At 38.0% G+C, this 27,107-nt stretch overlaps 1 protein-coding gene across 4 annotated transcripts; it reads right to left on the reverse strand.

Moving 5' to 3' along the window:
• Nucleotides 1-2: 2 nt before the first annotated feature.
• tpm2 (tropomyosin 2 (beta)) lies at nt 3-26,273 on the reverse strand. 4 transcript variants are annotated; one of them, XM_026172847.1, is made up of 9 exons: nt 26,005-26,273; nt 21,291-21,416; nt 18,699-18,832; nt 18,026-18,143; nt 17,089-17,159; nt 16,131-16,206; nt 14,569-14,631; nt 14,403-14,472; nt 3-612 (listed from the first exon to the last, which is right to left on the reverse strand). In XM_026172847.1, the coding sequence occupies exons 1-9, from the start codon at nt 26,116-26,118 to the stop codon at nt 530-532; spliced, it is 855 nt and encodes a 284-aa protein (XP_026028632.1). In that variant the 5' UTR covers nt 26,119-26,273; the 3' UTR covers nt 3-529. The 4 variants fall into 4 exon arrangements, with proteins under 4 accessions (XP_026028632.1, XP_026028631.1, XP_026028634.1 ...); XM_026172846.1 differs by lacking the exon at nt 16,131-16,206 and adding an exon at nt 15,226-15,301 and having other exon boundaries at nt 26,005-26,272; XM_026172849.1 differs by lacking the exon at nt 3-612 and adding an exon at nt 12,439-12,759 and having other exon boundaries at nt 26,005-26,272.
• Nucleotides 26,274-27,107: the final 834 nt, after the last annotated feature.

The following is a 27,107-nucleotide window of genomic DNA, read 5'->3' on the forward strand; positions in this document are numbered from 1 at the left end:
CATGTCTATAATATTGGCTTTTATTGAGGGATCAGTATTCATATCTCCATATAAAGAACAAAGCATGAAAAGTAACAACGGCAAAATGAAGAGGTGAAACCTAAAATGTCATCCATGGCAAGAAATAAAAGTAAAAATACTTAAAACCTTCTTTTATCACATAGCTGGGTTTCTTTTTAAAACAATTTTAATCTTACTATCCTTTAATAACGGTGACAATGCACATACTGTATGTCTTGTGATACATAAATGTCTGTTTTTTAATATAGCCGTTTCCATGATTGATGTTCTAGTTTAATTTCAGTTTAATAATGATTGAAGTTTTGACAATATCTAAGATATTTTGAAGTTTCACATTCACTGCAAAAGGTGTTTTTCTTGCTCCTGCTTTTAGAATTATGTGAATAGCAAACCCTCATATTTCCTTTATTTATTTTAGAGATGCAGCCTGGGAGTATTATGAAAGATGAATCTGGTTTTTCCTCCTGCTTTCATTCAGGCTGTCGTTCACTGATATCTGTAAAGGTCACTATAGATTGTTGAGTTCCAAAAGGGTTTGGTCCAATACCTGGTGCATGTCCAGATTTTCTTCTTTGGCGTGGGCCAGTTTCTCTAGAGTTGGAAACAAAGACACAAGTTACCTTCCAAGTTAATGTTCTGTCTATGATGAATATCTAAAAAATCGAATTGCTCTCAAATGCAAAGTTGTTATGCATAGTCTTTGTGTAAAAGGTAAATGGACTGGTTCTTATATAGCGCTTTTCTACTCTGTCTGAGCACTCAAAGCACTTTGGGTGAATGAATTACTTGTATAATCACACAAGCACTTCTAAGCTTAAGTGCTAAGTATCTAACATTCATACACACTCCGATGGATGCATCGGAGAGCAACATGGGGTTAGTATCTTGCCCAAGGATATTTGGCATGCAGACTGGAGCAGCCTGGGATCAAACCACCGACCTTCTGGTTAGTGGCTGATCCGCTCTGCCACCTGAGCTACAGCCAGTGTGAGTTTTACAATAGAATAGTTGAGTCAAACAGGTGTTCAAGGATCAAATGAAATGAAAGGAAATGCTCCTGATAAATAAATGTTTTAATTTATAGCCTACTATAGTAAAATAAAGCCTGCTGTACAGCCTACAGGTTATATACAGTAGGCTACGGTATGAAATACAGATTGTTCAATATGAAATATAGATTCTTAGAAGCAACTCAGTACATGCAAAAATAGGACTAAAGTAGTCCTACACACATTGAAATAACACACTAATTTAATGAAAAAGACGGCTAGAATTGCTTTGTATTGTCTCCTTTTTGAATGACTTCAATATTCTTCCCCTCTGCAATTCTCTACCTTATCATGGTGGAGGGGTTTGTGTGTCCCAGGGACTACAGTGGCTTGCAAAAGTATTCGGCCCCCTTGAACTTTCCCCACATTTTGTCACATTACAGCCACAAACATGAATCAATTTTATTAGAATTCCACGTGAAAGACCAACACAAAGTGGTGTACACGTGAGAAGTGGAACGAAAATCATACATGAGTCCAAACATTTTTTTACAAATAAATAACTGCAAAGTGGGGTATGCGTAATTATTCAGCCCCCTTTGGTATGAGTGCAGTCAGTTGCCCATAGACATTGCCTGATGAGTGCTAATGACTAAATAGAGTGCACCTGTGTGTAATCTAATGTCAGTACAAATACAGCTGCTCTGTGACGGTGTGATGGACCGAGCAGTGAAGGAAACTTAGGCACAGGTTAAAGTCCAAAAAATTTTTTTTTTTATTTAACCCAAAAAACATAATTGGTTAACTCATGCAAAAAAGACTCAAAATCTTGGGCCCATAAAAGAGGTCAAAATAACAAAACTCTACTCAAAGTTGACAACACAACTGATAACTCAAACAAACTGACCTAACTTAATGAGACAAAGGGAAAACTTTAATAGTGGCTGATCAGCCCACAAAAACAGGAGAAGGGGTAAAACACACAAAACCTAACAAACCAAACATAATGAACTCCAATTCCCCCCCATGGTCCTGAGTTATGGCGTGAACCAATTTGTATTCTTCCTTTAAAGCTCGCTCCGCCCCTTTTCCACCTCTTGGCTCCTTAATCAAGGGACTGGAACAGCTGCAACTAAGGTAACTCAGAAAACAAAAAATGAATCATACATAACAGTGTAAACTAAAATGTGCGCACTTATTTTAGAATGCAGTGTTATGTGGATATGTGAATTAACTCTAAACCAAAACCAGTTATTTATTGTCCTGTAAATTAGGGCTGCTCGATTATGGCAAAAATGATAATCACGATTATTTTCACTGAAATTGAGATCACGATTATTTGACGATATTTATTTAACCCTTTAAGACCTACTATAGAACCAAGTCCACCAGAGCTTTTTTTTTTTTTTTTTACATGCTGTAGTGCCATTTGTGGGAGCATTTCAAGTTGCTATACATCAATACAACTGTTATAGCCCATATTTTAATAATATGTATGCATTAAGTGCATAGTAATTACATAAATTGCAAAAAAGTGCAATAAACTACAAAAAAAATTGAAAATCGCTTTTGTTTTGTTTACATATATTTCTACTTGGAGAAATTTAAGAGGCTTATCCCTCAAAACTTTAAATACAATAAAGTTGCAAAAAATAGTTTCCCACCACAGGAAATTTATTTTGAGTGTCTTCATAGTTTTATTTTGGAGATACACCAATTTTTATATACTGCAGGAAAAATGAAAAAACAATCCTATGATGCAAATTTGCAAAGAAAACAGCATGTGCATCATTTCACTGTGGGAAGTGTTACGAACAGCTGATCGGATCGGCAAAGCGTGTTTCTGGAATATTATGTTTTTGTTCCTGCAAGCGCTTTTTATGCAATTTTTGCAAAGCTATATGTGGAACGAAACCGTGACCGAGGACAAGCTGATGGCATCAGATGTAAGTACAACTCCTCCGGTTTCATATGCAAAACAAATTATTGCGCTAGCTTACACGGTTCAGATTCTACAGGGATTTAAAAATAGTTACGCAAAACGGAGCGTGCTGCTCTGACCGGCTTTAAAGGGTTAACAATGACTTTAAAAAAATAATATAAAATAGTGTGCAACACCACTGAAGTTTGTTTTTTTTTAAACTCTCTTTTCAACCAACGGCAGTCACTCTCCAAATAACTTCTGCTTAGCTTTCCGAGCTTCCCTCGGGTCCTCTTAATCAGCGGTCTCCAACCTTTTTTGCGCCACGGACCAGTTTATGCCCGACAATATTTTCACGGACCGGCCTTTAAGGTGTCGCGGATAAATTAGGGAGGGGCTAATAATCGGCTCAGTCATTTTTAATGATCGTTGAAAGCCCAGATCGTAATCGTGATTAAAATTCGATTAATTGAGCAGCCCTACTGTAAATTAATTCCTATATTTAAAGAAAGAAATGTGAATGCAATGTTACTTATAAGCCTCTACACTAACATGGTGGGTATTACCACTGTGTGGCTGTAAGTGCAGCCATCACAGACGGCCTCAGAGGTTATCTAAGAGAAAATTGGGAGCAACAAAACCATGAAGTCCAAAGAACACACCCAGACAGGTCAGGGATAAAGTTATTGAGAAATTTAAAGCAGGCTTAGGCTACAAAAAGATTTCCCAAGCCTTGAACATCCCATGGAGCACTGTTCAAGCGATCATTCAGAAATGGAAGGAGTATGGCACAACTGTAAACCTACCAAGACAAGGCCGTCCACCTAAACTCATAGGCCGAACAAGGAGAGCGCTGATTAGAAATGCAGCCAAGAGGCCCATGGTGACTCTGGACGAGCTGCAGAGATCTACAGCTCAGGTGGGGGAATCTGTCCATAGGACAACTATTAGTCGTGCACTGCACAAAGTTGGCCTTTATGGAAGAGTGGCAAGAAGAAAGCCAGAAAACAGAAAACCATAAGAAGTCCCATTTGCAGTTTGCCACAAGCCATGTGGGGGACACAGCAAACATGTGGAAGAAAGTGCTCTGGTCAAAATGGAACTTTTTGGCCAAAATGCAAAACGCTATGTGTGGCGGAAAACTAACACTGCACATCACTCTGAACACACCATCCCCACTGTCAAATATGGTGTGGCAGCATCATGCTCTGGGGGTGCTTCTCTTCAGCAGGGACAGGGAAGCTGGTCAGACTTGATGGGGAAAATAGATGGAGCCAAATACAGGGCAATCTTGGAAGAAAACCTCTTGGAGTCTACAAAAGACTTGAGACTGGGGCGGAGGTTCACCTTCCAGCAGGACAACGACCCTAAACATAAAGCCAGGGCAACAATCGAATTTAAAACAAAACATATCCATGTGTTAGAACGGCCCAGTCAAAGTCCAGATCTAAATCCAATCGAGAATCTGTGGCAAGATCTGAAAACTGCTGTTCACAAACGCTGTCCATCTAATCTGACTGAGCTGGAGCTGTTTTGCAAAGAAAAATGGGCAAAGATTTCAGTCTCTAGATGTGCAAAGCTGGTAGAGACAGACCCTAAAAGACTGGCAGCTGTAATTGCAGCAAAAGGTGGTTCTACAAAGTATTGACTAAGGGGGCTGAGTAGTTACGCACACTAGGGCTGGGCAATATATCGAGTTTTTTAAAAATATCGATACATTTTTATACGAGATATAAGATGTGACAATATCCTTTATATCGATATAGTCTGTTATGTTATAATTATACTTGTGGAGCCGCAAGTTTGCCTCTCTTTCGTCCACTTTTGTCTCTACGCAACGTTACTCTGCCTCGCCTCTCTCCTTCACTGAACACAACTCCCCCTCCTCCCCCATCGCTTCACCTGCAGGCAGCGACAAGATGGACACGGCAAATCTCCGTTAACGAGTTACTGCGCATCAACGTGTTAACGACCTAACCACGCTAACGCCATGCAGCCCAAAATCCTTTCATTTTTTCAAAAGTTGACAGCGCGCCTTATGTATGAATTCTGGTTGTGCTTGATGACCGCGAACCGATTTTATGTGGTACACGGCGCTCAGCAATCTGTCAAAAAAATGTTTGAGTACGACTTTAGTAAGCTACGGAGCTGCACTGCTTGATGACTTGTCGGAGCATTACGGCTACCGAGGAGCCTCGCGGAGTAATACGTACTGTGTTTCAACGTAATATTACCGTACTGTGTGTGTATAAGGACCATAAATGGCACCTGTTCAGAGTCATGGTTACGAAGCGGATTTCAAACTCCAGGCTGTCAGTCACGCGGTAGAACTTGGGAATAGAGCAGCTGTGAAATCTGTCTCTTTGTTATTATGCTCAGTATCTTTTAGTTTACATTTTGACTGCACAATTGTGAGCTTTTTGTTATGCACAAAAACAACATTGCTTTAGTTTATTTATGGAGCATATTAATTAATAAATGCTCATAATTTATTTTTGAGTAATTCTTTCATGTACATCTATGCTGTATGTTAATAAAAGTGCCTGTGTGACATCTGGGAAACAGCTTTAACTAAGAACTCTCTTTTTGCTCTTACTTTATGGCTTAAAAAAATTATCGAGATATATATCTTATATCGCCATCCAGCTAAAAAAATATCAAGATATGAATTTTGGGTCATATCGCCCAGCCCTAACGCCAGTGTTGGGTAAGTTACTTTAAAATAGTAACTTAGTTACATTACTAGTTACTTCTCTCAAAAGTAACTCAGTTACTTCAAGTTACTCGTTACTTTCAAAGTAACTAGTTACTAGGGAAAGTAACTTTGGTTTTACTCAGAATTCTCTTGTTAATGTGTTGCTTCCATAACTTTGCCAGTCTTTTAGCTTGCTTACTTGCCACAAGTGCACTGTGCCACCTACCAGTAGAAAGGAAAAGATAATGTGCATATTTCCACGAGAGAAATCCCACGCCTGGACCGTCATTGACTGTTGCCATGATTCTAGCCTACGTCACAGAGTCATGTGCGCCTTTTACATCCAACACAAAAACTGCAGTCGTGGTGCTTTTGATTGTACTCAGAACTCGGAAATTCTGCCTTCTGAATAGGAAGATGTAGGCAACACCAGACTGCAGATGAGCTGCATACAGGGCTGGACTGGGACAGAAAATCAGCCCGGGCACTTTGACTAGTGTCATATCTTTGACCACCATTATAGGAAAAATCTTAAAGCCTTTGAATGAAAACAAACGCTGTTGTGACAGTGATGTACACTGTTTTGATGGTATATATGTATCAATCTATCAATCGTTTGTTGTAAGATTCAGATAATTATTTTTTAAAAGCGAGACATTTTAAATGAGAATAAGAAAGAAAAGTATTTCCTTGTGCCCACCTCTCCCTGTTAATGCCCTACCTGGCCCACCTGGCAACACTTTGCTAGATCTGCACCTGCACAGTTACCAGCTGTCAGCTACCTAAAAAAGGATCCTGGGGTTATTTGTCTCTCAGAAACTGTTCATAACTTCCCTTCAACTCATTCATGTCATCTAAAAGGTAAACCTGTTTCTCCATCACAGCTCTGATGATCCAGTTTCAACATTATGCACTCCACACTGTATATAAATGCCACTTGTTTTGCACATATTCAACTCTGTATATTTTATATATTTTATTATTATTATTATTATTATTTTATTTTATTTTTTTACTATTTAATTTGTAAAAATGTGTATACACACACACACACACACACACACACACACACACACACACACACGTAGGAAAATATTTAGTATACACATCCAGAAATGCATACACTATTATATATTGTACATATATTTATTAGTTTCAGGTTGGCCATTCTTGTATTTTGCTCGTTTGTGTTGTTGTGTTTGCACATCTCTGTTGCTTGTGGGGCTTGCACACAAGAATTTCACTCGCATGTGCTGTGCCAGTGTGCCTGCACATGTGATGTGACAATAAAAAGTGATTTGATTTGATTTGATTTGAGTAAGGACATCTCCTGGTTTCATCTTCATGTTTCCCTCTCACCAGATAACCAAACCGACATCATGACCAGCAGCTTTACAGCTGTGGCTCCAGCAAACATCAGCTGATACTAGAAATTAATATTAAATAAATTCTAACAACAGCTGATCAAGCTTAAATGTGCTGCTGTTGTTTAGCGCGACATCCGCTGGTTTCCTCTTTCGGCGCAAAGTGAGCGATAAACAAACAAGAGAGCCGATCAGCTGATCATTGATCAGTTTCATGATTGAAGTAGAAACGGGAGAGGGAGGGGGAGAATGAGAGGAGAAGAGGCAGCTGTGCAGCGTAAAGACAGAATAACTGCAGCTTTGTGCCTTTTCCATTGTAACTGAATTACGGGACAAACTGTTTCTTTTCACCTCAATAAGAAACGCGTAATATTTTCTCTGAATACCAGACGGGACGGTTGGCAACTCTAATAACTTATGAACAAAATAAAGTTCAACATCATTAACTTCATAGCACCACCCAGCTGTATAGAAACTCCGTCATGCTAGCTAGCACGCAGTACGGAAAAAGTCAGAATAACGAAAATAAACTCCACCTAAACTTGGTTTATATCTGACCCAGAGAGACTGCAGGTCATAACTTCTTACCTGAAGTTCAGTTCACACTTGGACCAGCGGCCGCCTCAGGTCTCTTTTCCTTCTGCTCCCTTTCCATCCTCCACCTGCTGGCCTCCAACACTTGCTAATGTTACTGAATCTGTGGAAGCTCCGCGATAGCCACCACACGAAGTAACGAGTAACGACCCTATCTAAATCCCAGTAACGAGTAACGCGTTCCTGATTTTGGCATAATAACTAGTTACCGTGCTCGTTACCACAATAATAACGTAGTTACTGTAACGCGTTACTTAATAATGCGTTAGTCCCAACAGTGCCTAACGCACACACCCCACTTTGCAGTTATTTATTTGTAAAAAATGTTTGGAATCATGTATGATTTTCGTTACACTTCTCATGTACACTACTTTGTATTGGTCTTTCACATGGAATTCCAATAAAATTGATTCATGTTTGTGGCTGTAATGTGACAAAATGTGGAAAAGTTCAAGGGGGCCAAATACTTTTGCAAGCCACTGTATGTTGTCTGGGGGCTTTTACCCCCTGGTAGGGACTCTCATGGCTCTTTGTCTGGTCCCTGACCAGACAAAGAGCAATTCAGAAGATGGCTCAGAGTAAAGCTGCTGCTCCTCCACATTGAAAGGAGCCAGTTGAGGTGGTTCGGGCATCTGATAAGGATGCCTCCTGGGTGAGGTGTTCTGGGCATGTCCCACCGGGAGGAGGCCCTGGGGCAGCCCCAGGACACACTGGAGAGATTATACCTCTCGGCTGGCCTAGGAACTCCTTGGTGTTCCCCCGGATAAGCTGGAGGTGGTCGCCGGGGAGAGGGAGCCCCCATGAACCGGCCTAGATAAGCGGAAGATGGATGGATGCAATATTCTTGATCATTACCAAAGCTTTATTAACTTACACAGTCTCGATTTTCAGCTTTCCTTTCTGGCTTAAAAAAGCATTTAATTTAATTCAGTTTATTTATATAGTGCCAAATCACAACAACAATCTCTATATGCTGTTAAAGACCCTACAATCATACACAAAACCCCAACAATCATATGACCTCCCATGAGCAAGCACTTGGCAACAGTGGGAAGGAAAAACTCATTATAATTATTGATGAAGTTTCTGAAGTGCAGGTAGGCCAGTTCAGCACCCAGACTTTTCGACTACAACGCTATGCTTTTGTAATAGATGTAGTATTGCACTGGTTTAGCATTCTCTTGCTAAAATATGCAAGGCCGTCCCTAAAAACGACATTGTTTGGATGGGACCACATGGTGGGCTAAACTCTGTATTTATGCTGTATACAATATTGTACGATAGATACAACAGTGATGGTGCATTTTCAGATGTACCGCTGCCAGTTCCATAGACAACAATAATACCCTGATACAGTCAGAAATGTATGTTTGAATTGAGCCATGATAACAAGTCAGATGGTCCCTTTTCTTTAGTCTAGAGGACACAGCGTCCATGTTTTCCAAAAAAGAATTCACAAATTTGATATGTCTGACTATAGAACACTTTTCCACTTTACCTCAGTCCATTTTAAATGGCCTTTGGTGCACAGAAGATGATGAAGTTTCTTTGCATGGTAGAGTTTTAACATACATCTGATGGTACAGTGAACTGTGTTCACAGGCAGTGATTTCTGGAAGTATTTCTTAGTGCAATTCAGTGATTTCCACAACAGAATCACACCCGCTTTTAATGCCATGCCACCTTAAAGCTCAAAGACCACTGTAATCCAATACTGATTGATGGCGGCACATGGCGGAAAAAGCATGGCAGCGATGGAGAATGAGAAGGGCGAAAGCGGATCGTTGAATGAAACGGATGAACCAGAATTGGTTTGTAAAAATGCTGCAACTTCAGTGGTGTGGAACTGGTTTAGCTTTCGTCCGTCAGATACACAACAAAGCACTATTTTTGGTAGAGTATGCTAGTGGGCCGTCGTTATTACTGTGTTTTTTGGAAAATACGGCACACTTAAAATCAATCCTTTGATTTTTCTGAAAATCGACAGTGCCCCTTATAATCCCGTGTGCCTTATGTATGAATTCTGGTTGTGTTTACTGACCTGGAAACGATTTTATGTGGTACACGGCGCTCGAAAATCTGTCAAATGTTTTAGTACGACTTTAATAAGCTACAAACTCGCACCGCTTGATGGATTGTCGGAGCATTACGGCTATCGTAGGCAGGAGGCTCGCGGAATGATACGTACTGTGCTTCAACATAATATTACCGTATTGTGTGTATAACCTCTTTTTAAGTTTTGTGGATATTATACATGGTTATGCTGAGGATATGTTGGCCAATTTCCACTGGAAATGCCTTTTGGTTAAACTGTCAGCAAGGAATTTGCATTTGCACTGTTACATTTTTATATAGCTTTAATCCACATAAAAAACAGCTGCTTGTTTAAGTGAAAATACATTGGGGGGGTTTTCCACTAATAAAGTTGTGGAGTTGTAAAGTATTTTGTCTAGTGTCAATTATATCGTCAGTTATATTGTTATCGCAAATTTTCAAATGTATATCGTGATAAATATTTTTGGTCATATCGCCCTGCTCTAATTCCAATTCCATTATCGATGGAGTAATGGAGCAATCAATACCCTACAACACCGGGCAGAAAACGTTCTATCTAAGCCAGAAGGGAAAAAGAAGAACACACACATATAAAGAAAGCTCTTAAAACACATGTGGTTATCCTAATTGGGCTTTCATCAAATCAGCAAAGATGCACAGAAAAGAATGTCAGACACCAACTAGGGAGAATCAGAAACACAAATGGAACCGGTTTGGGAGTTTTGTCTTTGGGATGAACCAGTTTTTGTCGGAGTGTATGCCTGGGTCTGAAGGACACTGGGATGTTATGCTTGGAGAAGACTCTCCTGAGTTTCTCTGATAAACCCTGTATGCTGTACAGTGCAGCGAGGAATGCTCAGACCTCTACATTGGAGAGGCACAATATAGAAGAGCCACCTTGGACTGAGAAGACAGATTGTTTGAAAGAGGAGTGAAAGAAGCCATCTTTGTCCACTGTGAATGGCAATCTTTGAACAGAGGTGGTGGCTTACAACACCAACTGTCTGCCATCTATAATCCAGCCTCTCGGCTCACTGGCTCCACTTTGAGAGTCACCACCATCTCTAAGCAGCATATCAAAGACATTACATCCATACAAATTAATTATATGCTGCGTGATCAAATATTTGTGCATGTTGGAGGTATTTCCCCTGTTGTGATCAGTATTGCTAAAAAAGTTATTACGCATATTACACAGAACACTTTTCTTAAAAGTAATGCAGTACCTTGCTTAATTACACCCAGGAGAAAGACATGATATACTACTCATTACTTTCATGTTACTCTGGGTTCAGCATTTACTCAACTTCAATGTCACTCTGGTTTCTTGGCCAGCTTAGCCTTAGCATGCTGTTTGTGAAGGTGCTTGCAAAGAGCCAAACTTGTGTTAACAGTATAAGTTTTTGTCCCTGAGCAGTCTCCACTTTACAATTGTATTCCCATCCTTTCTTCTATAAAAAACAGTCCATATGCTGTAAACTACATCACTATTTTCCTCTGACACACAAACTGAAATCAGTTGATCATAGCAAGAGTGCAAGAAACGATAAGCAGGACTGATAGGGCAGGCAGGCAGACGAATTGGACAACTGTGAACAGGTTCTTTACACATCCTGTCACATCATAACTTCCTTTTCTCCATCATATCAGCCAGCTCACATACTCCTGCCTTTCTTTCTTTCTCACTGCTTCCTAACATGCTTTTCCCCTCTCTTCTTCTTCTCATTACAGGGGTGGCTGTAGCTCAGGGGGTAAAGCAGGTCATCTGCTGATCTGAAGGTTGGTGGTTTGAACTCTGGCTCTCCCAGCCTGCATGCCAAATATTCTTGGGCAAGATACAGATGCATCCATTGATAGAAATGCCCCATCCATAGAAAGCACTTGAAAGCATAGAAAACAGAAAGTGCTTGGGTGAATGTGGCGTGTGAACGAATGTGAACGCATCATTCAATCAGAGCTCCCTGACCTGCTGTCCATCTACACCAAGCGGTGCAAGTCCAAAGCTAGGAAGATTATGATGGACCTCTCCCATCCCAACAATGGACTCTTCTCACTGTTGAGGTCTGGGAAGCGCTTCCGCTCCCTTAAGGCCAAAACAGAGAGAATGAAGAGGAGCTTCTTCCCCCAGGCTATTCGGGGCCTGAACCAGGTGTAGGACTGGACTCTCCCAAACACGTCACTATAAGACTGGACTCTCACACACGTCACCACACGCACCACCACACATTTCCTATAATCCTATAATTCCTATAATTTATAATCCTTATCTTTATAATCTCTTCTGCTATTTGCACATTCTTTACTGTAAATTCCTAAGTTAATTTGTAAATTTTTGTAGTAAATTGTAAATATTGTAAAACTTTTCTTCTGTCATTTAATGGTCGGGCATTGTACAGCTACAAGCATTTCACCCCCATGTCATACTGTGTATGGTTGTGTGTGTGTGACAAATAAAATTTGAATTTGAATTTGTGTTGTTTAAAGCACTTCGAATGCTCCGGGAGAGTAGAAAAGTTCTATCAATCACATTACATTTAGCATTTACAAATTCCACCAGCAAACCGTTGGCCAAGTGCAGAGGAAGCAGTCAGTGTTAATGAGGACTGATGATCCACATATTTGATTTGGCCAAGGTTTTATGATGTATGCCCTTCCTGATGGAACCATCCCCATTTAGTGCTTAGGAGAAGCACTAGGAATTCACTGATGTGGCCATCCCATGACTGGGTAAAATACACACACAATTACGAACTGACAAACTGACGAATTACGAGAGTGACAAGGAAAACTGAGAGAAAGTTGTGAAGTGAAGACAGCTTTATTACAGGGGAAAGACAAAACAGAATTGCTTAACTAATATTTTGCTAAAGAGAAGACAGCAACATAGTAGCTCAACCTTCTTCTTTAAAAAAGACCAGTCCTGTGAAATAGCTTACTCTTTTACCACACAGTAGCACTGTGGAGTGGAGAAAAAGAACAGCAAACAGGCAGTAGAGTTCAGACAGGAAAGAGGGGCAGCGAAGAAGTAAGACAACTTCTACAGTGTAGTCATATCGTTGAGGGCCAGGTCCAGCTCCTCACTGAGAGCCTTGCCCTTCAGCTTCTGAGCATATACTTCATCTAAAGGAGGACATTGAGACACGGAAACAATTAATCACATAGAGAGACAGAGATCGGATAGAGGTAGGAAGACAGGAAAAAGAAAAGAAAATAGTTTAAACTGTAAATCTTCATACCGATTCACAAGTGTTAATGCCATCACATCAGCTTGTTACTTCAGCTCACCAAGACAACAGACAGCCAAACCTGAGCTTAGTCAAGCAAATGCCAACATCCCTGACTTTGATTAGTAAGGAAAAGATACAAATTGAACAAATAACTGGAATTATTGGTTGGTACAATTTAGCCTTGATACCACAGACACCAGGATAAGTATCAATGTAAGCACTTCAAACCAAGTTCAAACTATTTTCATTCAACAACTGTTATGAAAATAATTAATGAATTCACATATCAGAACTACAACCACAAAACACCATGTTAAAAGTCTACATCATTCAACAACAATGTTTTCACTGTTGTGTTTATGTACAAAGACAAATATTGACAAACACACTGTTATCTGTTTCTAGATCCACAAAGATGTGTGGATATGTTTTTCTATCACTATTAGGGTAAGAGAAATCTTAGGAAACCGTCAAACCGATATCTGAATGTTTAGGTGTGGGTGCATACCACCATGAATGGCATAAAGGCAAAAATGCCCAAAAGAAAAAAAATTAATTAATATAGCAGCAACATCAAGTTTTACAACTAGTCATTTTGCTAGCTAACTACCTTCATTGTGGCATATTGTGCTATGAAAAAGTATTTGTTTGTTTGGTCTGAAACATGTAAGTGTGTGAAAGATGCAAGAAACAAAGTCAACCTGGGTAAATACCTGGGTGTGATGATATCTGTGTATTCTTTTTCTCCTGGATTACCCTTTTGCGTTACACATTTCACTGTTTTTCCTTTTGCTACCTAGCCTGACCTGTCTCCCCAATGTGATGTTTGTTTATTGTATGTACGGTCCGCAAGGTCTGTCATCTCGGTTGTGGGCAACCGCAACTAACAAATAAACGCTATCTCATCATCTAAAGATAAAATATTCAGCTTTTAAATGATGATTTAAATTATTAAGGGAAAGAAAGATTATTAAACCTACAAAAGAGGAGTAGGGCCACTGAAAAGAGAAAAAACAGTGGGGACATCTCCAAAATTCAGATTAAACTCAGAATTCTGAGAAATAAAGTGTATTGTTTCTACAATAAAGTATTGTATATGTTTGCCTAAATAGGGCTTTTAGTCCCTAAAACTAGGAAAGAACTATATATGAAGTCCATTTCTATTAAGGTGTCATAAAATAAAAAATATTCTTGCTTTTTGTCTTAGTGGCATTTCTCATAGTTGCTGTATTACTATAAATGTTGTAGGTAAGAACATGCAGAATGACGGCCAAGTGCATTAACTCTAAGTATTAAAATTAAGCAATTAAAATTAAGCAAAGACACCATAACTGGATTAGAGGAATTTGGTCCTTCCACTTATCATTGGCTTTATTCAGGAAATTGTAACTGCAGAGAACAGCTGTCCAACAAAGTGCCAGTTCAGTTACAACACCCCATAAGTGAAACTGTGTGTGATTTTAATGTTCACTGAGGGACACTGAGCAGACATGTTAGTGGAAGTACTGGCAGAGATAAGAGGTGTGTGTGGACTACCTTCTAAATCATCAATGGTCTTCTCCAGCTTGGCCACAGACCTCTCAGCAAACTCTGCACGGGTCTCAGCCTGGAATCCAAACCACAGCAAAGCATCAGCTTACTCCATAAATCATAAGTATACAACAAAAATAATAATAATAAAACTAGACTGGAAAAACTTTACCTCCTTCAGTTTGTCAGTAAGAACTTTTATTTCTTCTTCATATTTGTCCTCCTTTTGAGAGTACTGAAATATAAACAAATAACATACAAACTTTCACAAAGTGTGTTTAAACAACATTTCCATTTCATGAGTGCAGTTGGCCTGAGTACCTTATGTAAGTATTTTCCATCTGTTTTCCCAGGCTTTATCTCTAACTTTTAACCATGTGGATAAAATTATAGCTGATTCTAATTTTCAGTGGTGTGTTTCAATCAAAAAGATGCTGGAAATGTGGAAACCTATTTAGTTTAACCTTAAATTTAAAACTAAAAATGGAAATGGACACAAATCAAATAATTATCATCATGACAATTTCCATCATGTCATTTAAGTTAATTTTGCTGTATGCCGCTGAACTTGAAACAAAGTTTCATTTATTTATGGACTGTTTATGTGTCTGTATCCTCATAGCAAATTATAAATGCGTTTTGTTGAATGGATATAGGGTTTCTATTGATGTCTTTAGATTTGTTTGAGGTGAGGCCGAGTGACTGGTCCCTCTTTTTTACAGGTTATATTTTTACAGGTATTTTACAGTATTTTTACGGGTTATATTTCATATATATACAATCTGACTGGCCACTCTTCAGGCTAAATACCCCTCAGCTCCTACTGTACCTTTTCAGCCTGTGCTTCCAGTGACTTCAAGTTGTTGGTGACATTTTTCAGCTCTTCCTCAAGGTCACCTGATTTACTGACCAATGTAAGAAAGATGAAAAGCAAAAGAAGAGAAAGTAGTGACTTGAAAGGTAGAATAGCAGAAGAGACTAAACTCAGACATTGACTAATAAAAGACTACATGACTTATAACAAAAACCGCCAGGCTCTTGGTTAGAATCTGTTTTTGGAGGGAGCGTGCATGGTCTTTGATCAGTTTCTTCCAGGTATTCCTTCCACAGCTCAAAGACATGCACGTTAGCTTAACTGGTGAATCTAAATTGGTCGCAAGCATGGATGCAATGTATATAAAGTCCCTAACTGCGTAGAATAAAGAAAGAGAAATTTAAAAATATAAAAAATCTACTTTTTAATGTGCCTATAAACCTACTAACAGACAGATACCAATAATGTCTTCATCCGTCTCTCGGTGCTTTGTCTTTATTACCCAATGAGTGACAAGGCCATAAGGCTACTGTCTCTACTAACAAATATTTTAATTCAATAAAATAAATGTATTTTTTCATTTTAAAACACTTGACTAATTTCCTTAAAGAAATATTAATAGATGACAAACAATACACTGATGTGAGGGAACACAATTTCAGTGTTATTTATATAATTGTGTTTATTTTTATTCTGAAATATAAAAAAAAATACTTTAAGTACCACTGTATAGATGGATGGATGGATTCTTGCTGGTCTTATTAATTTTAAAGAAAAAAAGTAGAATATCAGCAGTACTTAAGTGCAGTATAAGAGGGAAATGTAGAAAACATAGATGGAAAAGTAAAGAGGCTGCAGGTCAAAGGAGCACAAGACAGCAGGTCACAATTAGACCTCAGTGGTGTTCATACAGTAAGTACCTCTTCTTCTGAGCACATCATGGACTTGAAATTTTGGTCCATTAGTTTGAGCTCCTCCTCCAGCTCCCTCATTCTCCTGCACGAGTTAGTCCAAAATGTTTGGGGGTGAGGAGGATTGGTGGTTGCCAAAGAGACAGTGGTTGTGCAAACATGCATTCATTCACAAAAACACAGAAAGAAAGAACAACACACAGCCAGAGAGGTATACTATGTAGGCAGGACTATCTTTGCATTAGCTGGCTCTACGGCTCTAAAATCCCAATCTAACAGGTTTGTGTACATTACATAATCCCACAGTTAAAAATCTGAATTATTCTAAGAAAACAGGGTGCTTAAACTGATATTAATTTAAAGCTCTGACTATGACCTCCTCTGGATGAGGTTTAAGTATACAGCATAAGCTGCCATGATGATGTAGCCAGGTTAAAAAAAGAGCCAGCTTAATAAGCCTGCAGCCATTACGTTTGCTTCATAGTACAACCTCACGTCTCTGTGTCATTAGTTTTATGTCCTACTTGATGACAGCACACAATAACACTTTGCATTTGTGATGAAATTGTTAAGTAAGCATTCAAGTCGTGCATCACAAGAAAATTAAACAATTACAATAATATTTGTAATTTAGATCACTTATAGAGCTAAAATTCCAAAATAAGTTAAATCTTCACAAATAATTGCAAATCATGGCTTTGCAATTTAAGCAGAGATAAAAACAGAATAAGTAGATTAAACAGCAGTGATCATTAGTCGCAGTTGTTAAGAGAATTCTTATGACATGCAACACTTAGAGATCCCACTACTATTTAATCTAGACATACGGGTATGAATTATATTATTTAAAACAACAAATGAGCAAGATTATTTTGTGATGGTAGGAGTCACATGATCTCTACCATGACAACATGTATGTATGTAAGTGACACTTGCTAGTGTTTTTGGAGTGCAGGTATTGACTTACGCCTCAGCTACTTCAGCACGCTCCTCTGAGCGCTCCAATTCACCCTCCAGGATCACCAGTTTGCGTGCAACCTGCAGATATTCACACACTTAAGTCATCCCAAATAACATAACAAGTCTGTTAACTCATTTTGCTTAGTAAAAATATTGTATTTATGTGAACTTCTGGTATTTATCTTTGTTGACCCTATTACTGACCAATTATATACTGTGAGTCTGCACTATGTTCAGTCAAGTCATTATAGTGCTGTAAAAAAGTATTTGCTCATCTTCCTTCAAATGCATACAAACCAACATCCCATTCTTAATACATAGGGTTTAATATAATGTCAGTAAGCCTTTGGGGTAGATGTAGCTCACATGGCAGAGCAGGTCATCTGCTAATTGGAAGGTTGGTGGTTCAATCCCTCCAGTCTGCATGCCAAATATCCTTTGGCGTACTCAATAATTTAAGAATGTGTGTGCATGTTAGATAGAAAGAAGTGCTTGTATGAATGGGTGAACAAGGCAAGTTGTGTAAAACACTGGATCACTGAATTAGAACTTGGAAATCATTTTATCTTCATACATGCTCAATCATCCAGGTAAGGAATTCCTAAAAAGTTGACTCTGTTCATCTGGACGTTGCGTTTCAGTGGAAGAAACGTTTCGTCACTCATCCAAGTGACTTCTTCAGTCTCAGCTAACTGCAGGTTTCCCCAACCTTAGCTTTGCAAGATTACTGAAAAAAGCACCACTGAATGAACAGTGGGCTGTTAGGTCAGTTCCTTGATCTTTTGACAAAACTTTTTGTCAACTTTTTGCCATATAATCATTTTTCTTTTTTAAGGTAACCTACTGAGAACCTACTTAGAATTTGTGTAGAGTATTAGTTGTTGTTGTTTTTTCTCCAACTGGGACATCATGCAATAACCATGAAAAAAACAGCAATACAACACCTCTTCATATTTGCGGTCAGCCTCCTCAGCGATGTGTTTGGCTTCCTTCAGCTGCATCTCCTGGATCTCCATTTTCTCTTCATCTTTTGTTGCTCTGTTCTCTATGACTTTCATTCCTCTGAATAACAGGAAATGTGACGGAATAAGCAGTGTATACAGCAGTGGAATTTATATTTTTATATATATATATATATATATATATATATAGAGAGAGAGAGAGAGAGAGAGAGAGAGATTGTGTGTGTCTATGTAATTTTTTTGTCTCTGTATTAAATATGCCACTCTCCATGCTCTCAATTGTCCCCATGGGAATAGATAGAGTAACTGTCAGATGTACAGTAACTACACTAAAGTCATGAAAGACTATGACAGAGCTGAATCATGGTTCAAAATGTAATGCTGATAGTCATAGTAAATACAATACTGGGTTGTATAGTACAGGATTGGATAGCTGAAAACTCAAATTAAAGTGAAGAAGTGCCTTATAAAAAAGGCTGGATGTATTTGCCATGTCCCACGCTTAAAAGAGTAACAGTAATAGTTTAACAAAAACAACTGTACCTTCAATAACACACTAGCATTCATAAAGAGGAGCATAAAGAATAGCAAACAGCATCTTAACTCTACAGACAGAGAGTTCAAATTTTAGATGGATGGACATGAAGCTCATCACCTCTCACTCTCATCTGCAGCTTTCTCAGCCTCCTCCAGCTTCTGCAAAGCAGTAGCCAGTCTCTCCTGAGCTCTATCCAACTCCTCCTCAACCAACTGGATACGTCTGTTTAAGGATGCCACTTCTGCCTCAGCCTGCGGGGACACACACACACAATTATTTTTTGTCTTTTTTGTGTTTTTTCCCCCCCTGTTCTTCTCTCCTGGCTCCAAGTAGTCATTAATTTGCACATCTAGACTGAATCCACACGTCTATTATCTTGAGGGTAAAAGAAAAAAAAAAGTTGTTTTTGATTGCTAAGCGGAGTCCTAAGATATGTTCCTTACAGTTTGTTTGTTTTTTCTAATTGGGTTACTATTAAAAGAAACAAGGATGTGATATTTGACCAAAAAAATGCAGGACTTTTTAAATGACATTAAATGAGCAAAGACGGTGGTAGAAGCATATAAAGTCAACAATGTTTTGAAGCTTTTTTTTAAGTCGCCGAAAGAGTTTCAAGATGGCTACCGAGTGGCAAGACTTTCATTTAATGTTTTATTTTAGAATATAATGCCATTAAATTGCTTTAATTCTTTTATTTGTCAGTTATTTTTTATAGTTATATTTCCTCTTTTACAAACAAAGGGGAAACAGCCGTTCATTGACGACTGCAGTTTCCGGCGTAGCGGTCTTAAGACGGTGTTTCTGAGTATTACCCTTTCCCTGGCCTGCCTCTCCATGTCAGCTTCTTCCCGCAGCAGCTCTGCTTGTTCTTCGGCCTCATGCGTCGCTTGCTGCAGTGTCTGTATTTTCCGTCTGACAGAGTCTATGGACGTCAAAGTCGCCATGCTGCGAATATTCAACTTCGAGCTTTTCGCAGGCGTCACGGCGTTGCCTTGGCAACTGTAAGTCGGAATCAATGCAAGAGTTTTCTGGTTACTGTTTCAAAATAAAAGTTGGCGTTCCAGGTGAAGTCGGAAGTCACTCTTTTCAAATGGAACGCCCGCTTAACTCGGATTTCCAACTCGGGCTTCCATCTTCGAGTTAAGAATTGAAGATGGAGGTTTTGCACATAAACATTAGCAACACTGTAAAAATGGTAATATATACATGTTCTATAAATAGAGAGTTGAACAGGCTCTACCAATGAATGTGCTCCATAGTGGTTTTAAAATAAATAAATAAATAAATAAGCAGTTTTGTTTTGCTACTGAACCATCTACCTTGCAGGAACAAAATAAATCCTGTTTTTCCAGGCTTCTCAGAGTTCACTAGCCTCATCCTCAGAGGTAAATGGAACACAGCTTAGCAATGACACAAGTTATTTGGACAGATAATTTTTCTAATATTCCTTCATAGGTAATAAAGTAAGATTTTAGATAGATTATAGATTATAATAATGCATATTTTTATATAACAGTATACTCGATTAGGTTCATTTTTCACCCTTATGCTAACAGTACAGCAATACAACATGGAATATGACTGCTCATATTTTTTTGCACAGCTCCAGATAATGTAAGTAAGAAATTGGCTACAGTGTCAATAAGAAGGACAATTTGTAAAGGCACTAATGATGGTAAAAAGTCAAACTTTTCAAATTATTTATTTCAAATTATTTTCAAAGTACATATATATGCACAAGATAAATGTGTTTGAGAATAGAACTTGATGTCCCAAGGCAAAGGTATTTATGTTAGAGTGAACATCAGTTACAAGCAGAGGAAGCATAAACAAATGAATGCATTGCTCTGATGCTTTTCCATCTTTGGAAACCTCACAGTGACTCTGCAGACAAGACAAAGTTCCACTCCTTTTAGGACCAATGCATGTGGTCTCACTCTTTCCTGCATTGCTCATTTTGACTCAGAACTTTTAAAGAAAACTAGACCACAAAAATGACTGTGACTCTCATAAAAGGCATTGTGGCCCCATTTTCACTACTAATCCTGTTCCATAAGTCAAACATAATACATCCAACAAAACTATTATAGTTGTAGGAATAGAAAGTTAAATATATACTCATTAAATATAGTAGTAATTCAAGTACCTGTACAGATATTGAAGATTGTTACACCGGTAAGCTCCAAATAGTTAACCATAGTATTAACCACTGCACCACCATGCTGCCCAAAATAAAATCTTGCCTAATAAACTGTTAAGACTTGATAGATTAGTTGTAATTGTCCTCAGTGTGCTAATAATCATTTTTCTCAAGTAGCTGAAAATGAGTTCACTGCAAATGATGATAGTGATTTGGAGGATTCAGCACAAATAGCTTTTACATCATATGAAATGGTGATGATTTTTGGATATGTATAAGTTGATGGAATGTAAAGTTTGACTTACTGTAAAAGTAGCTTGTGCATATTTCAGACATAGTAGAAGCTAAGACTTGCTACTAGTTTTATAGCATTAGTGATGGCCTACATGACCTTAATTTCAGTTACAACCCAGTGCTAAACACCTGAAGTGACTGGATTGAATAGTGACAGAACATTTAAGAATGACAGTACACATAAGGTAACAACCATCACTGTGACCAGACACAGTAAGCTAATGTGATCTCGACAATGTCGCCCTCTAGTAATACTGTCATTTATGCTCACTTACATCTGCTGCCTTTTTTTCAGCTTGCTCCAGCTTCTCCTGGGCATCCTTCAGTGATTCCGAGTATTTGTCGAGCTCATCTTCTACTCCTTTCAGCTTCTTTTGCAGGGCAAGCAACTCCTCTTCAAGCTAAAGCCGAAATATACCAAGACACAAAACACAAAATTATTTTATTTTAGAAGCATTGGGGAAAATTGAACAAAAGAAAAAAGAATTTTTATTTTATTTAATTGCTCATAATCGATTTGCCAAAAAACATTCAGTTTACAATAATGTGACAAATGAAAAGAAACCTTGCATTATTTCATTATTTTTGAAATGATTAAGCACCTATCAAAAAATTACAAAAAAATATCTCACTATTTATTTTAGCTTAGTGTTTTTAACCCCAGCAGTAATAGATTTGTATTAAAATATTCTGACAATGTTGAAAATGTAGTTCTTTTGACCTGCAGTGAGAATGTAGAGGCAGCAACAACTCTGCAAATAAATGTACTTGATTAGGCCTAAGTTCATTATTATGCAACAAATTATAACATGAGCTGTATTCAGTAAAAATCCAAATACTCAAAATCTAACTGGCATATGTGAGAAATGTTGCTTTACAATCTCCTGATGATGTTGTATTAGTTATAAAATTCTGATATTAACGTAACAGACATGGATCTTTGAGCATATCCATGCTCCCAAAAGGAACACTGTGTTCACTTATAACAGACAAAAGAAATTCTTTGTTATCCAGTGTCTCAAATATATTTTTACCAAGTTGCTGTGTGCAGTAACAGCATATAAACAGTGACAGTAGCCACCAACCCCAGATGCCTATCAAATCCAACACAAATCTAGTGTCATTTGTAACACTCTATTAATGATCTAGTTAGATGATTGGTGTAAAATCTGTGTGCATATTCTTCAGAGAAGAAAACACTTTTTTCTTAACCCCCAACGGTAAATCTGAATCTAACAACCAGATTCCCTTTTCCAACAGAAGCTTTCAGGACTATAAAAAGCCAGTTGCAAATGACAGTGATGTGGCCTGACAACAGTGTTCCTAGTACAAATGTGCTTTAAATATCTCTTCTGACAGCCTCTCACAGCCATCTAAGGCCTGATACTCACATATAGCATTTGGCAGTCCTATAGTTCCTGTCATAGTGGTAACCAAGACAACGGCCTTGACAGACTCTTAAAAACTGTGACAATTCAAAGGTGAGTTACTTAGATGTAGAAATATAAATGGAAATGTTCATTGGTTCTAGGTAGAGCTGATGGTGATAGCAAGCTGGTATCCCCTGGGAATAATTTCTATGATAGCTGGTGCATAGTTGAATGTTAACAGATTGCTATGTGATCTTGAGAAAATACACAATAGAACTACACCAGAGAGACTATAAGCCATACAGGAATTTCACTGCGTTGTCAGATGTTTCTCAAAACAATAAATTATGAATATTTTCTCATGTGTTCAAGAGTTAGAAAAAGCAGTCAGTTTTGAATAGAAAATAGTGGAATCACATGTAGACTGAGTAAACTGATTTTTTGTGAGCTACTGGCTTACTCGTGTATTCTGAAAGGGAAATAAGAAGCAGAGCATTCAGGTATCAGGCCCCTCTCCTGTGGAACCACCTCTGTACTTTTAAGATTACTTCAGAGTTTCCTTTTTGATAAAGCATATAGTTAGGGATGAATTAGGTGATAGTGAATCATTCTTTAGTTATGCAATAAGTACTTCTTTGCCTCCCATAGTTATTTTTCTCTTCTCCTTTCTTTCATCCCCCAAAAGCTCATGGAAGATGGCAGAACCTGAGTTTGGTTCTGCTGGAGATTTCTTTCTGTTTAAAAGGAGTTTTTCCTTCCCACTCTCAATTGTTTGGTAATAAGGGATTGTCTGATTGCTGGGGTTTGGTTTTCAATACACCAACAATCTATGTCCACTGTGAACGACCATCCTTGAACAGAGGTGGTGGCTTGTGACACCCACTGTCTGTCACCTATAATCCAGTTTTTCCCTTCCCAGGTGCCTTAACGCCCACTCACATCTTGTGTCAGTTGATCTTAACTGGGACCACAGAATGGGATCTTAAATATTGGTGGTGGTGCTTAAATACTGGTGTGGTATATTATTTTGGTTTTAAACATTCTGTAGTCTAAAAATGTTTTGTACAATGTACATAGAGAACATAATCATGTTATCCAACAAACATTCCTTTTCAGACATTTAAAATGAACAGTATTCTGATTCTTATGAAATTATAGCAGGTTGCAGGTACATAAGTCAGTTTTCAAATTTTAAGATGAAAATCAATTGATATATTTATTGTTTAGACATAATTTTGACATAGATGGGTCAGATCTAAATCTGGCTGATAGCATAATTCATAATCATAATTGTTGATGTGTATATCGCTTCAACGTTGCAGCTATTGATTTCCAGAAAGCCAGACTGCTTTTGGTGCATTTCAGTCACTTTCAGTTCAGTCCTTGTAAATGACCATTTTCAATGACTTTTCTTTGTTGTTGTTGTTTTTAAGCCACTTATGACTAAGTGTTCCGTCTACACATAACAGACAACTTATCAAAGAACCAGTTTACATGTATATCTTTAGGAACTTTGCTACTAGCAGGCTGTCAGAAAAACATCATCTGTTCTCCTTGCTTTAATTGAATCTACAAAAGAAGAAGAAGAAGAAAGAAATAGAATGGACACTGATGGGCCTTAATGCTCTGTCACTGAAGCTTGACAGTTAAATTCCAGTTTGGTGTTAAAGCTATGCCTTAAATATTACTACTGCAAACACTTCTGATACACTGTGCTAACTTATGCCATAATTTGATGTGCCCTTCTCAAGAAAAAATAACTATTTCATTCAGTTCATTTCAGCACAACAGTCTCAAAGATATCAATGGAAAGTTGTCAGGTATGGAAAAGTGTGGTAGGAAAAAGTCATGAGCAAGAGGTATGACTTCAATCTCAAGAAGATTTTCAAGAAAAGTTGATTCAAGAACTTGGGAGAGCATCAGAAGCGTTTAACTTGGGATAAAGAGGGGGGAAATGGACTTTTGCTTAATGGTCCAAAGTTCTCTTTTTCAGATGCAAATAAATGTTGCATTGAGAGTAGAGAGGCACATAACCCAAGGTCTTAAAGTCTAGTGCGAAGTTGCGATTGTAATGATTGGTCCACTTTGTTGTAGTCCAGAGTCAACTCAGAAGTCCACCAGGAGATTTTAGAAAACCTTGTGCTTCTATCTGTTGGCAAGCATTACGAAAATACTGATTTCCTTATTAACACATGTCCACAATGCCAAAACTCCTACAAGATGGTTTGCTGTCCATGTTATTATAGTACTGAAATAGCTGCCAACCAACCTGACCTGAACCTCATAAACAATTTGTGGGGTATTGTCAACAGGAAGAGATGAGTAACACAAAAGCTAAAAACACAGACAAGCTAAAGGCCACCATCAAATCTATCAAAGCTGATTGCCTCTATGTACTGCACTCATACAGTAACTTGTTGTGAAGAAGTCCCAACCAGGAACATACATTTCAGAAGCTGAATGTTTCTGTATTGATTTAAAATAATACTCTAATAATTTGATGCTGGATTTCTGATTTTCCTAAACCTTAATCATCAGATTAAAAATTTAAAAAAAAGTCTGAAACATATCAAAGTATTTCACTATACTTTTTTGAACAAAAAAAGAGAGACATTTTGTATTTGCTTTTGTAGTTACTTGTCATGTTTAGTTTTGTAGTTATATATAAATACATTTAACTGCATATCATATTATATAATCGTCTTTTCAAACCTGAGAGATTGATCTTGTCACTGACTGAGCTGAACTGTATATGATCAGGTTAAATTACAGAACAAGCAGCTTTTGTCAGTGATATCCGATATAAGCAGAGACCCTTTAAAAGTATCCATCACGGAATAATTTTAGCATATAAGAAATACTCTCACTTTGGAAATTTAAAATGCATTTTGGTTATAATATTTGTGCACTTTTCCCCGATTTTAAATAAACATAAAGTATACCTATGTAAATATCAAGTTTCAAGTGAAAATAAAGATAATACAGGATATACTTTAACTATCTCTACATTTGGAAAATTATTGTGTCACAGCAGCCGAAACATTAAACAGAACCTATATCAAATTGAAATACAAGAGCTCAATAAAATAAATACAATACTGGAAAACAAAATCACTCAAAAAAGTAAAAGAAAAGAAAGGGGAGCACAACTAAATAGAAAAAAAGTGAAATAAAAGAGCAAAAAGTGTCTTAGACTCGTTTTTTTATGGACAGTGCCAAACATTGACGTTAAATGCCAAAACATAAAGCCACAAGCAAAGAATATCCTGAATGAGAAGTGTCAGCAGTATACATCAAACAGTGATAATAAAAATCAACTTTAGCAGCCAAAAGCTACAGTACATTTTACATATTGAATTATGTATGTGCGGTGCGGGTAAATGATAACAGGACGATATCAACATCAACTGGTATGGAGGTGCATTTCACGTCAGACCTTTCGCCCATTTACAACTTAGTCGGGTTTTGCTTTTCAGCACTTCTTCTAAATTATTTTATATAGTTCTGTGTGTATTTTAAGGTATTTATTTCATAACTTTTCCTTCATTATGTTTACGTTGAAACGTTTAAACGTGTTCAACGAGTTGCCTGTGAGGTGCAGCGTAGCTCCTTCCTTTACCTGTTTGCATTTGTCCTCTGCTCCTTTTTTGTCTATTTCAGACTGTTCTGCCCGGTCTATAGCGTTCTCCTTATCCAGCTTCAGCATCTGCATTTTCTTCTTGATGGCCTCCATGTTTCTTCAGTGTCTGTGAGCTAAACAGAAAGAGAACTGCACCCAGCTTTCGGGACAGACACAGGCAACGGTCCGTGACAGGAGAACAGGAGGGTCTCTGTGAAGCTGTTCAAGAGAGCAAGAGAGGATGGCATGACAGCAGTACGAGCCCACGCACTCCTCTTTTTCTCCCACTTTGGATCCGTACGATTCGTTGACCATGTTTAGGCACTGAAAGCTGTGCAGGCTGTCTGACGTGTGTGTTCAGTATGTGAGAATAAATCAAGACTATCCCCGACCACTGGGACATCAGCAAAGGTAACAGAGCAAATCACTGATCTAAAACGTTTAGAGATGAAAAAAGTAGTACCAATCCGAAAATTACCAATTAAAATATTAAAGGCGTTGAATTAAAACAAACAAACAAAAAAAAAAACCCACAACTGACTGGGTCATATGTGAAGATGTACATACTGAAAACATAAAAATCCAAAATTGAAAGTTAAAACACAAAGAGAGAAAGTCTATACCGCGTAAACAGAAGGACACAGTTATAGTGTAAGACATAACATACCTATAATCTGGGAAAACTGGTAGCTAAACCAAAGCATTTATTTTTATTGAGTCTCCATTTCTACTTATCTGTATAAATGAGGAGGTCCTACTTTCAAATCAGAGTTGAGAAAGTCCCCACAAGGGCTTTGTAGTGCAGTGGGGTGTGATGATTTCAGTTAAAGTGAGACGATTTAACAATGTGTTAGTCTCTACAAGATACAGGTTTGCGAGCTATACAATCACTACTGCTATTTAGAGGCAATAAGGTAACTAGTGAGACATGTGGCTAATATCCATTTAGTTCAGCTTTATTTACTTTGTAGTTTCAGTTCACGACAATTGTCTAAAGGTGTTTTGTATTGTAATGTAAAGAAGCCCTTTAAACAAGCACTGGGCAATGGTAGGGAGGATGAAGGGAAGAAGTTTTAACAGGAAAAGCAGATGTAGCATAAGCA

The sequence above is a fragment of the Astatotilapia calliptera genome, chromosome 7 (assembly GCF_900246225.1).
Source record: "Astatotilapia calliptera chromosome 7, fAstCal1.2, whole genome shotgun sequence".
Taxonomy (NCBI): domain Eukaryota; kingdom Metazoa; phylum Chordata; class Actinopteri; order Cichliformes; family Cichlidae; genus Astatotilapia; species Astatotilapia calliptera.